The 16,557-nt window shown below is 39.8% G+C and overlaps 1 protein-coding gene across 1 annotated transcript in view; it reads left to right on the top strand.

The window, feature by feature from the left end:
* Positions 1-16,557, top strand: part of HPS5 (HPS5 biogenesis of lysosomal organelles complex 2 subunit 2) — a 182,174-nt gene that overhangs the window by 80,602 nt on the left and 85,015 nt on the right. The window contains exons 10-11 of the mRNA XM_053720662.1: positions 2,594-2,772; positions 11,609-11,767. Coding sequence (XP_053576637.1) covers positions 2,594-2,772; positions 11,609-11,767 — 338 coding nt within the window. The remainder of the gene's footprint in view (positions 1-2,593; positions 2,773-11,608; positions 11,768-16,557) is intronic.

Here is a 16,557-nt window from a genome sequence, read left to right as displayed (position 1 = left end):
AAGTGTCCTTCATTTTTTGTATAGGTAGTGTCTGGCCCATTTAATATGACTTTGAACACTGTGAGCGTGTGGGGATTACTCACTCTGACTGGCCGGATCGTCTGTAGTGCTGAGGGCTGTGCGATTCCTCGATATACCAGTAAGGGATTGCTAGTTGCGTTGTCCGGATGAGATGCGCTGCTGCCCGCAAGCTCCCTGTTACTTGCTGCGATGCTGTCTGTAGGCGAGGGAGGAGGAAAGATGGCGGTTCCCGGGATAAGTTCTTTGCCCTCTGTTTTCGTCTCCTCCGGTCAGATGCGATCAGCTAATGGCCCCACTACAGCTCTTTGGTGTATTAGGGTATTAAGGGACTGAAATAACCCCCATAATATGCTCTAGTCTTAGGATTTAGGACCCTAACCCTGATCCAGCACACGGAGCTCTAACTAAAAGCTACCATCTTGGAGCTCCGCTTGGCTCCGCCCCCAAGAAACAATTATTTAAAAGTACTTTTTACAGCTTATAGATGTGAGATGTTGTAAGATGCTTGTCTGGTGTTTAACAATAAGTAATAAAGAGTAAGTATTGGGTCTAGACCAGTGATGGCGAACCTTGGCACTCCAGATGTTTCAGAACTACATAACCCATGATGCTTAGGCACTCTGAAGTCCAGTTGAGCATAATGGGAATGTAGTTCTGAAACATCTGGAGTGTCAAGGTTCGCAATCACTGGTCTAGACTGTCCCTTTAAAGCTACAGTAAAGTCAAAATGAAACCATCATGATTCAGATAGAGTGTAGAGTTTTAAACATCTTTCCCGTTTACATCTAATATTAAATTGACTTTGTTTATTTAGTATGCTTTGTTGAAGGAGCAACAATGTACTACTTAGAGTTAGCTAAAGACATCTGGTGAGCCAATGGCAAGAGGCATGTATGTGCATCCACCAATTAGCAGCTAGCTTTTAGTAGTGCGTTGCCTCTCCTGAGCCTTCCTAGGGTTACTCAACAAAGTATACCAAGTGAACAAAGCAAATTAAAAAAGTAAAAGTAAATTAGAAAGTTGTTTAAAATTGCTCCATGTGAATCATGAAAGTTTTATTTTGATTTAACTGTTGCTTTAAAGTGATCGTAAATTCTAGCGTTTCAAAAATGTTAGGATATACCATCACTAAAAATAAAGTTGACCTTTATTCATCGGTTTAAAAAAAATAAATTATGAATAGGTACTTTTTTTATATCGACGTGGTTTTAGTGCTAACCTAAGTGCTTCCAGCGGCCCATGACACAGCTCAGTTTTTTTCAGTGAGGTGACATCTCCACCTCTTAGCCAATAGCTGTGCTTGCCCTTTGGTATTATGCTGTAGGATAGCACGGCTATTGGTGGAAATGTCAACTCATTGAAAAAACTGAGCTGTGGTGGGGGCACTTAGGTTGAACCATGGTGAAATATAGGTACATATTCATCGGTTGTTTCTTTTTTTAAAAAAAAAAAAAGACACATGAAATGCAGCTGGTCACATTAATTTAATTGTCAGAACTAACCTTTACATCTTCATATAGACTCATAGTAGTATCATTTGTTGTCTTCAAGTAGCCATAGCTCCCAAGTATCATAAAATGGGCCTAAAGTAACAATTTATCTATCCTGTAGTAAACCGCTAACTTTTCAAAATTTTCATTTGCATTGTGCAGTAATATAACATGAACTAATATAAATCTGAATAAGGGTAAATCATTAAATGTATTCCAGAACAAATAAACCTAATAACAGTCCCAAATATTCAAGAACAAGGGGTTTAACGTAGTCCAATGATCCATCGACTTATTTATCAACATGAAAAGAAACAAAATGCTAGTAAAAGTAATTTATAAAGCAGTCTAAACAAAATGGTAAATCACTCAAATGTCTTACTAAGTGAAATGGTAAGACCTACATAATATTGAATGGTGAGTAACATTAACATTGGTTCAATGGCATTAGATCTTTCTGACGATGGAGGAAACAACCAATTTGTATTCCCTACCAGAGGTAGCAGGTACAGATATCCTAGTAATAAGCAGAAGGGGGTATTTTCTCCCTTATCCCAGACATCACATAGACACGTGGCCGAAAAGAAACAAAAAGGAGGGGGGGGGGGTGAATGAAGTAGTAAAGAGTGGTGTGATTCCAAAAAACCCAGTGCCCAACCATTGGCACGTTCAAACAGACTGTACATAAAATGCTCAGCCAATTGGGGAATCTATCCCCATCTACTGAACCACGAATCCTAAATCTCATTATTATGTTTTTTTAACTGATGAATGAAAGGCGTCTTTATTTTTATTGATGGTAAATCCTAGCATGTGTGTAGTGCAGGCAGTATTGCCAACATCTGCTTGTAGGAAATGTGACACACTTATAACTACTACCATATATTTGTACTCTATTTACACCATAAATGTATCACGTTGATGATGATGATGATATTATTATTGACACCTGTGAACTCTATTGTTATCAGAGAGCAGCACCTATGCATTTAACAGATCAAGATCCCACTGTGAGGAAACCTCTAAGCAATGCTGGAAATGAATAACAATGATAGAGATGTTTTCTCCTCTCCCTTCTGTAGATATTAAAGCCATATCGGTGTATAAGAATGAACTGTTTTGTCTTCACATGGATGGGAAGGTCTCTCACTACTCCCTGCTGCCAGTCGAGAGATGTGTGGAGCGCTTGATTAAAAGAAGTTGCTGGGGTTTGGCTGCCAGAGTCTGTCACCTCTTCCAAAACCCCATAGTTACCAGCAAAGTGAGTAAATGCATCAGTAGAACAGTATTCATTCTACTCTTTTAAGTTGCTTCATGGGCCCCTGTAGGCGATTAACATGATATGCTTATAGAGTAATAGAAATTTAAATGAAATGTGCTACCAGACAAGTGATCTAATAGCATTCATGTTCTGAGTTTGGTAGGGCCTTTCTTTAAAGCCTTATAAAGTCCTTGAGATCTTCTTGGATACCCTGACAATCGCACTTTTTCATGGCACTATTTACCTTATATGCTAGGTATGGCTTTGTCTATCACTTCAGATTGTTCTTCTATAATTCTGTGACCCTATGGGCCGATGATCTAAATCTCTCTGCTCAGGTGAGATGATCTAAGAAATCTCGATAGTATGGTGAGGCCCCTCAAAAAAATGTAGAAACTCAACTTTGACCTTGAGAGATGTTTATCTCACTGTGCAGGGAGAAGGAAACTCCTACTTTTACAATATAATCCCAAAGCGTTATGTGATTTCTCTCCATAACAGCAAGTTTTTGGTCATCAAGACTTATGTGTGAAAGTAGATTTATCATAGTTATAACCTGACTATTTGCTGTAAGATACAGATAAATTAATAAAAAATACTTGTCAGTATTGAAGCATTGTTCTGTGCTTTATGCAGATGCATTAACAGCAAAAATGCAACGTTGTGTAAGCTGTGTATAAATGACGTCTCTCCTTGTGTACTCCCACAGACCTCTTTACATCAGGTGTCCTAGCGTTTCTACTCCATAACTTAGTTTTTTTTTGCTGCAGCATCTTCCAGAGACAATATTATAAACTTTTTATTCAATTTCTAGTCCTTGTACTAGTAGTAATATATGGTCCTTGTATTCAGTGCATTGTCATCTCAGCTTAGCATATAGGGTCACATAATACATCCTCATTCTCACTACCGAGGGCCACTAAAGAGACTCAAAGGGGAGCAGTTTGTTCCTACTCCCTCCCTCCTGAAAGTAAAACATTTGCAGATAACATAATTATGCACTTTATGAAGCCCCTAACTCCCCTGTGTTTTATTTTTTTATTATTTTTTATTTATTCAGTGAGGAAGAGGTTCTGAGGAACCTCTTCCTCACTGAATAAATAAAAAATAATAAAAAAATAAAACAATATTGTGGCACAGATAAAATAATCTGATTATTTATTAGGACATATAAGTCCAGTATAGCAAGATAACAAATAGACTAATTAATAAAAAATGATGATGCCGGCATCTAGTTGATTACTCTCTAAAATAGTTCATAAAGTAAAATACAAAATGGATACAAGATAGGTACATAGATGTTACCTTGTTATAATATTACCAAGATAAAGGTCTGTACATTCTAAATGATACAATGAAACAAAGTATACTTTGGGGGATATGTATCAAGCCGTCAACCGCAAATACGCTGGGATTCCGCAGCGTAATTGTGGCGAGCTTGATTCGACCTAGTTATCAAACCCTACAGACCGGCAAAATTTGAAATCTGTGACGTAACATACAATCCACTGGTCTCAATCCGACACAGATCGATGCTTACGTCATTACAGATGTTCCGAATACACATTCAGCACTATTTGACATGGCTATTTTGGCACAGTGTACCTGGTTTTCAATCTGCCACCCTGGAGGCTGCAGATAACATAAGCCACAAGTCTAAACACCCCTAATCTGCCGCCCCGACATCGCTGCAAACCTAAATAAAATTATTAAAAGGGCATTTAGCTCTTTTGCCTGCCCAGACCCTACTCTATTCTAAAAATAAAACCCACCCAAAAAAAACTTAAATAAACATAACACTAACCCCCGACGATCCACTTACAGTTTTTGAAGTTCCGTTTTGAAGGATTCATCCAGCTGGCAAGAGGTCTTCATCCGGACGGCCTCTTCTATCTTCATCCATCTGGTGCGGAGCGGGTCCATCCTGAAGACATCCGGCGCGGAGCTCCTCTTCAATATGGTCATCCCTTGCATTCCTATTGGCTGAAAGGTTCCAATCAGCCAATAGGATTAGAGCTTCTAAAATCCTATTGGCTGATCCAATCAGCCAATAGGATTTGAGCAGCTCTCATCCTATTGGATGATTGGAACACCCAATAGGATGAGAGCTGCTCATATCCTATCGGCTGATTGGAATCTTTCAGCCAATAGGAATGCAAGGGACACCATCTTGGATGACGTCACTTGCATTCAAGTTCGAGTTTATGGCGGTGACCGTATTGAAAAGGAGCTCCGCACCGGATTTCTTCAGGATGGACCCGCTCCGCACCAGATGGATAAAGATAGAAGAGGTCGCATGGATGAAGACTTCGCCAGATGGATGAAGACTTCTTGCCGGCTGGATGGAACTTCAAAAACTGTAAGTGGATTGTCAGGGAGGTTAGTGATAGGTTTATTTAATTGTTTTATGGGTGGGTTTTATTTTTAGAGTAGGGTCTGTGCAGGTAAAAGAGCTAAATGCCCTTTTAAGGGCAATGCCCATACAAATGCCCTTTTCAGGGCAATGGGGACCTTTTAAGTTTTTTAGATAGGCTTTTTATTTGGGGGGTTTGTTGGTTGGGTGGTGGGTTTTTCTGTTGGGGGTGTTTCTATTTTTTTTTAATTTATTTTTTTTTACAGGTAAAAGAGCTGATTTCTTTGGGGCAATGCCCCGCAAAAGGCCCTTTTAAGGGCCATTGGTAGTTTATTGTAGGCTAGATTTTGTTTTTATTTTGGGGTGGCTTTTTTATTTTGATAGGGCTATTAGATTAGGTGTAATTCTTTTTTAATTTTGATACTGTGGTTTGTTTGTTTTTGTAACTTAGTGTTTGTTTGTTTTTTTTGTCATTTAGTAATTTTTAATAGTAGATTTAAATAATTTGAGTAGGGTTAGGTTTTTTTAATATGTAATATAGTTAATTTAATTGCTAGTTTAATGTAATTGTAGTATAATAGTTAGGGTAAGTTAATTAATAGTTTAATATAGTTTATTTTAATTCTAAAGGTAAGTTTTAATTTTATTTTAAGATAGGGATGTTGTAATTTTAAGGTAAAGTTAGCGGGTTGTTCGGTTTAGGGGTTAATAGCTTAATTTAGTTTATGGCAATGTGGGGGCTGGCGGTTTAGAAGTTAATAGGTTTAGTTAATGGTAGTGATGTGGGAGGCCAGAGGTTTAGGGGTTAATTCGTTTATTTAGGTGGCGGCGGGGTCCGGGAGCAGCAGGATAGGGGTTGATACGTTTAGGTGGCGGCGGGGTCCGGGACTGGCGGAATAGGGGTTAATACATTTATTTAGTGGCGGCGGGATAGGGGTTAATAACTTTATTAAAGTTGCGGCGGGGTCAGGGAGCTCTGGGATAGGGGGTTACACATTTTAGTATAGTGGCGGGGTATAAATAAAGCCAAATAGCAGCGAGATCGATGACTGTTAGTTAACAACAGTCCGATGCTCATCGCCCCGTACTTGGTGCTTTTGTCGCCTTTTTTTCTAAATATGGAGATCGTATTCAGGTCCGCGGCCGCGATGTTAGGCGAACGTATTGGTGCCGGCGAATGCAACATAGTTGAGGCTTGGATAAATATCCCCTATAAGTTAATACAAATGTAACAATTAGGTTAAAATGTATCGTTGCAACGATGAGGGCGTAAGTTTATAGGGCAGTTTTTGGCAATAATATGCCATATCCCACGATTTAAACAATGTCTCTTTTGTAGTATGAAAAAGGGGATCAATACCTTTTTTGTGAACCGTTATTTGTGTGTTGTATGGTGTACAACCGCTGAAAAGCAGCTTCTATATCGGGTTATTTGAACAACACAGTCATTGGTCTTGCAGCAGTGTTTAACTCACTGTGACTTTGTCTGGTTAGCGAGTATATCCCAAAAAAACTGTTTAGGATTTTTTCTCTGTTTCTTCTCGTGACAATTTGGCAGGAGTGTCGCTTCTGTTTTAGTGTACTCCAGGTAGCCTCTTCCCTTGATACTTAGGGTGTTTTGTTTTCAAACCTTACAATGTTTGGTTTTGTATCAGAAATGCTTTGCCAATGTTATTTTTTATATTTATGATATTTTCATCTTTCGGTTTCTTGTAAAGTCAGACAGCCTTTGGGAATTGGCAAAGGAGGACATTATTATTTTATTTATTTTTTCTCTTTATTGTTATCTTGGTATATAGACTTTTTTTTAGTATGAGTAGCTCAAATCTAGTTCTAGTTAGCCTGTTTCCAATGTAAGCATTTGCAAAATTGACATCCTTATGCAGAGGAACTGCTGTCTTCATGTAATGCTACTGACAGTGGACCTACAGTACCTGCTTCCGTTAAATACAACATTAGTCCGCTAGAAGATTCAATTTAGGTCCTGTGGGTTAGAAAGTTGATTCTGCTCCAAATATATTTTTTTTTTGAGTTTCTGTTCCACCTTTTAAAATTCAAGCTAATAATTGTAGGGCAGACATTCTCTGTTTATGGTTTGTGTCTATTATCGCTTTAGTTCAGGACTCTTCCTTTACTAATTATCATTTGGACATATTGACTCCCATTCTGAAGTGTAACCTGTTCATCTATGATGATGTTGTTGTCTTCTTCTTCTAATGTCTGCGTATAGCTCAGTGGAAGGATTGCTTTGTGCAACCTACAATTGTCTTCTGAAAAGTATTTGGTACCTACTATCAACAGTGACAATGTTCTTCTATTTCTTTGTTCTAACCCACAGATTGACAAGTATGTTTATTGGTAGTATGTAATGTTTATTTACAGTCAGGTGTCAGTCCTTGTTCAGGATCACAACTGTGTGACCTTTGTGCATTCTGACTTGTGTACCTTCACAGTATTATTTGCATGTTTTGTCTCTGCAGATATTGCCTGAGGTTATATAGCTCTTCTGGTAATAGTTCAGTTAAATGGGTTCTGTTAACTCCATTTTTGTAGTTGCTCACCAATTATTTCTGGTTTCCCATTCATGGATTTTATATAGAACCAGATGTCTAGAACAGTCTTCCTTCATGTGATGCTGTTATGGAAAAGGGATTTTTTTTGTACCTACTATTAAATACTTTGCTGATAGCACACATTTTCATTTTTTGTAGTTTGATCTCTTCATTTTTTTCCTTATGTTCAGCTGAAAAAATCCAAGCAGATTATCAAAGCAGGCGCAGAAGCTTACAAGGAAATGCATTTACTGGTATATAATAAGATACCAGAGTTCTTGGGTATTTTTAAATCTGATAATATATAAATATTAGAGTATAGCAAGCGTGATTCTAGGTACTTACTAATTATACATCTCTTTAAGTTACAGAGGACTAGTTTCCAATGGTTTAGACTGGTGGGAACATAGACTTCAAATGGTTTAGACTGGTGGAAACATAGACTTTAAATGGTTTAGACTGGTGGGAACATAGACTTTAAATGGTTTAGACTGGTGGGAACATAGACTTTAAATGGTTTAGACTGGTGGGAACATAGACTTTAAATGGTTTAGACTGGTGGGAACATAGACTTTAAATGGTTTAGACTGGTTGGAACATAGACTTTAAATGGTTTAGACTGGTGGGAACATAGACTTTAAATGGTTTGGACTGGTGGGAACATAGACTTTAATTGGTTTAGACTGCTGGGAACAGAGACTTTAAATGGTTTAGACTGGTGGGAACAGAGACTTTAAATGGTTTAGACTGGTGGGTACATAAAACTTGTCCATAGACTTTAATGGGACACAACGTCAAAATGAATGTTTCATGATTCAGCTAAAACATGCAATATACTTACATTATAAAATGTGCACATAGAGTTTAAATGGTTTAGACTGGTAGGAACATAGACTTTAAATGGGTATACTGCTGGGAACATAGACTTTAAATGGTTATACTGCTGGGAACATAGACTTTAAATGGTTTAGAGTGCTGGGAACATAGACTTTAAATGGTTTAGACTGCTGGGAACATAGACTTTAAATGGTTTAGAATGCTTGTAACATACGGCTATATTACAAGTTTTGTCAGTAAAAACTTGCGGTGCTAACGCTCCTTTTTTTTTCCAGCACTCACTTTAAACAACGCTGGTATTACAAGTTTTCTGAATGGCTGCGTTAGCCTCAGAAAAGTGAGCATTGAGCAAATTTAGCGCCACTTCTACCTGTAATACCAGTGTTGCTTGCGGTAGCGGTAAGCTGGCAAAACGTGCTCGTGCACGATTTCCCCATAGGAAACAATGGGGCTGAGCTGGCTGGAAAAAACCTAACACCTGCAAAAAAGCAGCGTTCAGCTCCTAACGCAGCCCCATTGTTTCCTATGGGAAAACACTTTCTAAATCTACACCTAACACCCTAACATGAACCCGAGTCTAAACACCCCTAACCTTACACTTATTAACCCCTAATCTGCCGCCCCCGACATCCACACCACCTGCATTATATTATTAATTATTATTTAATTGTATTTTATTTAAGATAATTGTAGTTAATTAATTTAATTAATTTATTGATAGTGTAGTGTTAGGTGTATTTGTAACCTAGGTTAGGATTTACTTTACAGGTAATTTTGTAATTATTTTAACTAGGTAGCTATTAAATAGTTATTAACTATTTAATAGCTATTGTACCTAGTTAAAATAAATACAAAGTTGCCTGTAAAATAAATATAAATCCTAAAATGGCTACAATGTAATTATTAGTTATATTGTAGTTATCTTATGGTTTATTTTATAGGTAAGTATTTATTTAATTATAGTAATTTTATTTAGATTTATTAAAATAGATTTAAGTTAGGGGGGTGTTAGGATTAGGGTTAGACTTAGGTTTAGGGGTTAATACATTTCATATAGTAGCGGCGACGTTGGGGGCGGCAGATTAGGGGTTAATAATTGTAGGTAGGTGTCAGCAACGTTGGGGGGCAGATAAGGGGTTAATAAAAATTTAACTAGTGTTTGTGAGGCAGGAGTGCGGCAGTTTAGGGGTTAATACATTTATTATAGTGGCGGCGATGTCCGGTCGGCAGATTAGGGGTTAATAAGTGTAGTTAGGTTGCGGCGACATTGGGGGCGGCAGATTAGGGGTTAATAAATATAATGTAGGTGTCGGCGATGTTAGGGGCAGCAGATTAGGGGTTCATAGGGATAATGTAGGTGAGGGCGATGTCCGGTCGGCAGATTAGGGGTTAAATAATTTTATTATAGTGTTTGCGATGTGGGGGGGCCTCGGTTTAGGGGTTAATAGGTAGTTTATGGGTGTTAGTGTACTTTGTAGCACTGTAGTTAAGAGCTTTATGTTCCGGCGTTAGCCCATAAAACTCTTAACTACTGACTTTTATATGTGGTAGGAGTCTTGGAGGTAGAGGCTGTACCGCTCACTTCTTCCAAGACTTGTAATAACAGCGTTAGGCAAATCCCATTAAAAAGATAGGATACGCAATTGACGTAAGGGGATTTGCGGTATGGAAAAGTCGCGGAAGAAAAGTGAGCGGTACACCTGTACCTGCCAGACTTAGTAATACCAGCGGGCGTTAAAAAGCAGCGTTAGGACCCCTTAGCGCTTCTTTTTAAAGCTAACGCCGAACTCGTAATCTAGCCGATAGACTTTAAATGGTTTAGACTGCTTGTAACATAGACTTTAAATGGTTTAGACTGGTGCGAACATAAAACTTGTCCATAGACTTTAAAGGGACACAAAGTCAAAATTAATGTTTCATGATTCAGCTAAAACATGCGATATACTTACATTATAAAATGTGCACATTTTTATATGCTCCAACTGAGCATGTGCAAACATGCACAGTATACTCCTATGCAAATTCTGATTGGCTGATGGCTGTCACAGGATAAAGGGGGAGGGAAATTGGATTAACTACATATAAAACAGTTAAATTTGCCAGAGAAGATTCTACTGCTCATTTACAATTCATAGTAAGGGCTATTGCATTGTCTTTTGTTGTAAATTTGGCATTTAATCAATTTTATTTGAAATTAATTTGAAGGCTTAAGAGTATGGATGTTGGCGAATGTATCTATCAAAAGTACAATTAAAATGCTCAAATGAATGATCCTGTGGACAAACCAAAAGTCAATGATAATAAAAACTATTAAAATTTGTTAAACAAATGTTTAAGGTTTTTGAATGTTCATAATTAGATTGAATATCCACATTTAATTTAACAAACACTATTCAGAAGTTTAATAGTTCATATGGGGAGGAATTTAGTAAATTCATACATAACAGATACAAATATATTGATTACATTTTTTTAAATTAGAGTATTGCTTAATTCAGTTATTTAATATAAAGATAGCATTAGAAATACTATTATGTTGTACAAACATTCAAAACGGACTAATGTGTTAAAATTTCATTACATTTGCCCATCCCTACTTAAAGGGACATGAATCCCAAAAATGTTCTTTCATGATTCAGGTAGAGAATACAATTTTTAAACAACATTCCAATTTACTTCTATTATCTAATCTGCTCCATTCTTTAGATATCATTTGTTGAAGAAATAGCAATACACAAGGCATCTATGTGCAGCCACCAATCAGCAGCTCATGAGCCTATTTAGATATGATTTTCAAAAAACGATATAAAGAAAATGAAGCAAATTAGATAATAGAAGTAAATTGGAAAGTTGTTTAAAATTGCTGCTCTTTCTAAATCATGAAAGAAAATAAATGTGGGTTTTATGTCCCTTTAAGCGATATAAAGCTCACTAAACTTAGGGTTAGGCTCCAACAGCGTTGACCAATAATATACTATAATCTCAAAGTGTCCTTATAGATATAAGATATTTAATATGTAAAATGGAATACATTGGGTATTTGAGTTTTAATTGACCTTGTTATTTATTTGTTTTGTTTTGTTTTGCACCCAAGGCAAGAAAAGTTTTGCCCATAGATAAACTGGAACATCTAAAGGCTCAACTCGACCTTGCAACGCAGCATGATCTCATTAGTCATCTGGAAGAAGTCATCTCTAAGCTGGAACCTATGAACTCTGCTTGCAGCAGTAGACGTAGCAGTATATCTTCCCATGTATGTACTGTATAACCAATACATGAGTAGGACAGTTAAGGTTTACAGCATTTTACTTACTGCATGTTTCAGTAATCCACTGCAGTGTTTAAGTTGAAGCGCACTGCAGCTTACAAATGTAATCCACACGAAGGAGTAAAATCTTGAAATTTATTGCGTAAAGTTAAAAACACACAGCAGCTATAACAGCACACACAGAATAAACCGGTTGTGCGGACAGAGTCAAATGCAGAAGCGTTTTGTGTGCATGCGCACTTGGTCACTGCATACTTGATGACCATTCTGCACCTTACTTTATTTATAATTTATTTACAAAACTTATTTGTTGAAAAATTGTATACAACCTTATGATAGCTCATAATATATCCAAATGTATTAAGGTTCACAGAGATACTTAGTTTTATGAATTCATATAGCACAAAACAATATATTAGAAAATACAGTTTTAATTCTTAATATGAGGAGAGTCCACGGCTTCGTTCCTTAATTGTGGGAAATACAGAACATGGTCACCAGAAGGAAGCAAAGACACCCCAGCCAAAGGCTTAAATACCTCCCCCACTCCCCTCATCCCCCAGTCATTCTTCGCCTTTCATCACAGGCGGTTGGCAGAGAAGTGTCAGAAGATACAGGGTAGTTCATTATGGAGGGTAGTACCCTTCGGAATGGGACTGGAGTTTTAAGTAGTCTTGTCAGCCTTTCAGTGAGAGCATTGGAGATGCAGGGAGAGTCTTTCTGCGAACCCATCCAGACTCATATTAACCGCTCCTAAGCAATCAGTGTTGACGAGTTTCACTGCCTGCTTCTATCACTCAAGTCCATGTCAGGAGCAATGTCACAAGACTTTCAAACTTAAGAGGCTGTGTGTCCCAAGGCAGAGATTCCGGTAAGACAGTTTCATTTTTATACACATATGATTACGCAAGAAGATAGGGTCACAGTGTGACTCCTTTTATCTGTTTGGAATTAAGGGTTAATATCTCTGGAAGGGGATTATTGAACAAGGGGGATTTATCGCATAATTTACTTTATTATGTTTTATGCTGCGACATGTGTGAGATGAGGCTCAGGCAGATGGTAGAACATTCAGGTTTTACTTTCGTTTTGGTTAGCTGCGCAACCTGTTATGTTTGGCGCGCTTTTTGACTGTAGCAGGGGCGGTCCTGCATGGCGCACCATGTGACCGGGTGTGGTCACACTGATTTCCTCTTTCCTGACCGTGCGGTTTACAGGAGATAAAGTGGCTTCTCTGTGGGGCCTGGGTCATAGGAGGTGGTGAGTGCCCCAGCCATTGGGGGTATAAAGGTGCCATTTATCTTTTTCTATAGTCCTTCTTACAAGCGCAAGCTATGGAGGACTCTGATACGTTAGAAGGTACCTCTTTTCCTAAGTCTAATACCTGTCAATATTGTGAGGAAGCCACGGTGTATCCGCCTGCTCAATTATGTTCCACATGCCTTGATAAAGTAATTATAGCTAAGAATACCAACTTGTTTAGTACCACTGAGCCGTCCACCTCTGAAGAGTCTTTGTCCTGTGAGGTGCGTTCCCTGCAGTCATCTCCTATTACACATGCAGCTTCCCATTGCACTGCTAATCCTCCTTCTGGAGGAGCTCTCTTACCGCCAGACTTTACTGAACAGCTACACACGTCAGTGTCTGTGGCCTTCAGTGCTTTACCTCGCTCTGCTAAGCGCAAGCGAAAGGTCGAATATTGCTATCCTTCCCAGGGGTTATCTACTACTTTGTTGGATTTATCTGATGCAAGATTATCCGCTGATGAAGACTCCTCTGATACTTCAGAGGATGCTCTTTCTGGGTCAGAATCTACCACCTCTAAGCCTCCAGCTGCGGAGGAACCAGACTTTGGATTTAGGATTGAACATTTACGCTTTCTGCTAAAGGAAGTTTTGGCTACTTTAGAGGTTCCAGAATCTAAATTACCTGAGGAACTTTGTATTCCTAAACTAGATAAGGTCTACGAGGACAGGGTTGTACCACAGACTTTCCCGGTTCCGTAAAGATGGCAAATATTATCAAGGATGAATGGTAAAGACTTGGTTCTTCTTTTTCCCCTTCTTTTTTTAAGAAATTATTCCTGGTTCCGGACTCCCAATTAGAGTTGTGGGGTTATATCCCTAAGGGAAGATCCCCTTGACGCGATCCAGGAAATAATTTAGGCCTAGCTAAGGATAGCTAATTCTTTTATTTGTGATGCAAATATGCAGATTATTCACCTGAATGCCAAGGCGTCAGGTTTTTCTGTGCTAGCCCGTAGGGCGCACTGGCTGACGTCTTGGTCTGCGGACTTCTAAATCTAGACTTCTTCCCTTCCATTTAAGGGGAAGATTCTTTTTGGTTCAGGCCTGGACTCAATCATATCCATGGTCCTAAGGGCAAGGTCCTAATTTTTGTTTGGATAAATCCCAACACCAGCAGCCCTCCAAGAAGCCTGAACACTCCAAGGGATCTTGGAATAAATCCAAGCAGAACAAGAAGCCCGCGGAATCAAAGTCGTCATGAAGGGTTGGCCCCTGATCCGTTTCTGGATCGTGTTGGGGCAGACTGTCTTTCCTTTTGAAGGCTTGGCTGGGGGACGTGCAAGACCCTTGGGTCTTGGTATTCATCGCTCAGGGATACAGGATAGGTTTAAAATCTCATCCACCCAGGGGCAGATTCCTCTTGTCAAACCTTTCTTCAAGACCAGAAAAACGAGAGGCTTTTCTATGGTGCGTGAGGGATCTCTCCTCCCTAGGAGTAATTGTGCCGGTGCCTCTAGCAACCATCCTGGCAGAGGACCATTCAAGTGCTCTTCTACTTCTTCTTCGATCTCATGGATACAAGATAAACTTAGAAAAGAGTTCTCTTGTTCCCAGTACCAGGGTGGAATTCCTGGGTACGATACTAGACTCAGTATCCATGAGGATATTTCTTACAGACCAGAGACGTTGCAAAATAACTTCCAACTGTCTTGCCCTACAGACCTCCTTAAGGCCCTCTGTGGCCCGGTGTTTGGAGGTAATTGGGATCATGGTGTCCAGCATAGACATAATTAATTTGCTCGATTCCATCTCAGACCTCTTCAGCTGTGCATGCTGAGTCAGTGGAATGGCGACCACTCGGATCTGTCGCAAAAGATTTCTGTGGACATCAGAAAATCGCTCTCTTGGTGGCTCTGTCCAGATCACTTGTCCCAAGGGACATCCTTCTTGAGACCAACCTGGGAGATTGTGACTACGGACGCAAGTCTATTAGGATGGGGAGCTGTTTGGGGTGACAGGAAGGCACAGGGCCTGTGGACTCAAGAGGAATCTCTCCTCCTGATCAACATTTTGGACCTTCGACTCTTCAATGCTCTGAAGGCTTGGCCTCTTCTGGGTTTGTCCTTATTTTCAGATTTCAATCAGACAACATAACCTCGGTGGCTTACATCAACCATCAGGGGGGGGGGGGAAGGAGCTCCCTAGTAATGAGGGAAGTATCTCGGATTCTGGAATGGGCGGAGGCCCTCAACTGCTCGTTGTCAATGATCCACATTCCGGGTGTGGACAACTGGGAAGCGGATTTCTTTAGCAGACAATCCTTTCATCCGGGGGAATGGTCTCTCCATCCCGAGGTGTTTGCGGAGATTTGCAACAGATGGGGGATGCTGGAGATAGATCTCATGGCATCCCGGCTTAATACCAAGCTACCCAGATACGGGTCGCGGTCCAGGGATCCTCAGGTGGAGCTAATAGATGCATTAGCAGTGCCTTGGAGGTTCAGTCTAGTTTACATTTTTCCACCGTTACCACTTCTTCCTTGGGTAGTGGCAGTAGCAAGGAGTAGCAGGAGCAAGCTTCGGCAATAATAATTGCCCCATCGTGGCTGCAAAGGATGTGGTTTGCGGACCTTTTGGGGATGTTGTCAGGGTGCCGGGAATAAGACTGAGACGAGAAGTGCAAAAATAATCACACCTTTATTAATAGCAAAAAATAATAAAAAGTCCACAAGTCAAATAACAAGCCAGGAATCAAAACCAGAGCTGGTAGTCAGCCGAGTCAGGAGCCAAAGCAAATAGTCAGACGAGCCGGAATCAGGAACAAGGAGAACAGCAGAGTCAGGAATAAGCCAGGGATCAGGAGCCAGGAGGGACATCAGACAGCTAGGTAATATACAGGAGCTCTCACAAACAGGTCTGAGACAACACAAAGGCAAAGCATACTGAACAGAGGCCCTTTCAGAATTGTGATGTCATCACTTATTATTTAGACTGCATCCTGTCTCACATGGATGATGCACACCAGTCTGGCCATAAAAGGAAATGCAGGAAGTGAGCAGCATCCCCCACAATGCACCATAGTCAGGAAGAGAGGTGGGTAAAATGGCTGCCAGCAGCACATGGCAAACGCAAGAGGGGAAAAAACCCTGACCGTACCCTCCCCTCAACGACCCCTCCCCCGCGGCAGGACAAAATGCTTATTGGGGAAACGGGCATGGAAGGCACGGAGGAGGGCAGGAGCATGAACATCAGAGGTGGGAACCCATGAACGCTCCTCTGGACCGTAGCCCCTCCATTGAACTAAATACTGTATGTGGCCCCTGGATATACGAGAGTCAATAATGCTGCTGACCTCATACTCCTCATGGTTGTCAACAAAGATAGGCAACACAGTGGTAAATTGATTACAAACCAATGGTTTCAAGAGGGAGACATGAAAAACATTGGAGATGCGCATTGCAGGAGGAAGGTCAAGAGTGTAGGCCACAGGATTGACCTTTCTGAGTATTAAAAAAAGACCAACAAAACG

Source organism: Bombina bombina, chromosome 7 (genome assembly GCF_027579735.1).
Source record: "Bombina bombina isolate aBomBom1 chromosome 7, aBomBom1.pri, whole genome shotgun sequence".
Lineage (NCBI taxonomy): Eukaryota > Metazoa > Chordata > Amphibia > Anura > Bombinatoridae > Bombina > Bombina bombina.
The sequence above is the reverse complement of the archived record's forward strand: the minus strand, read 5'-3'. Positions and strand labels throughout refer to the sequence as shown.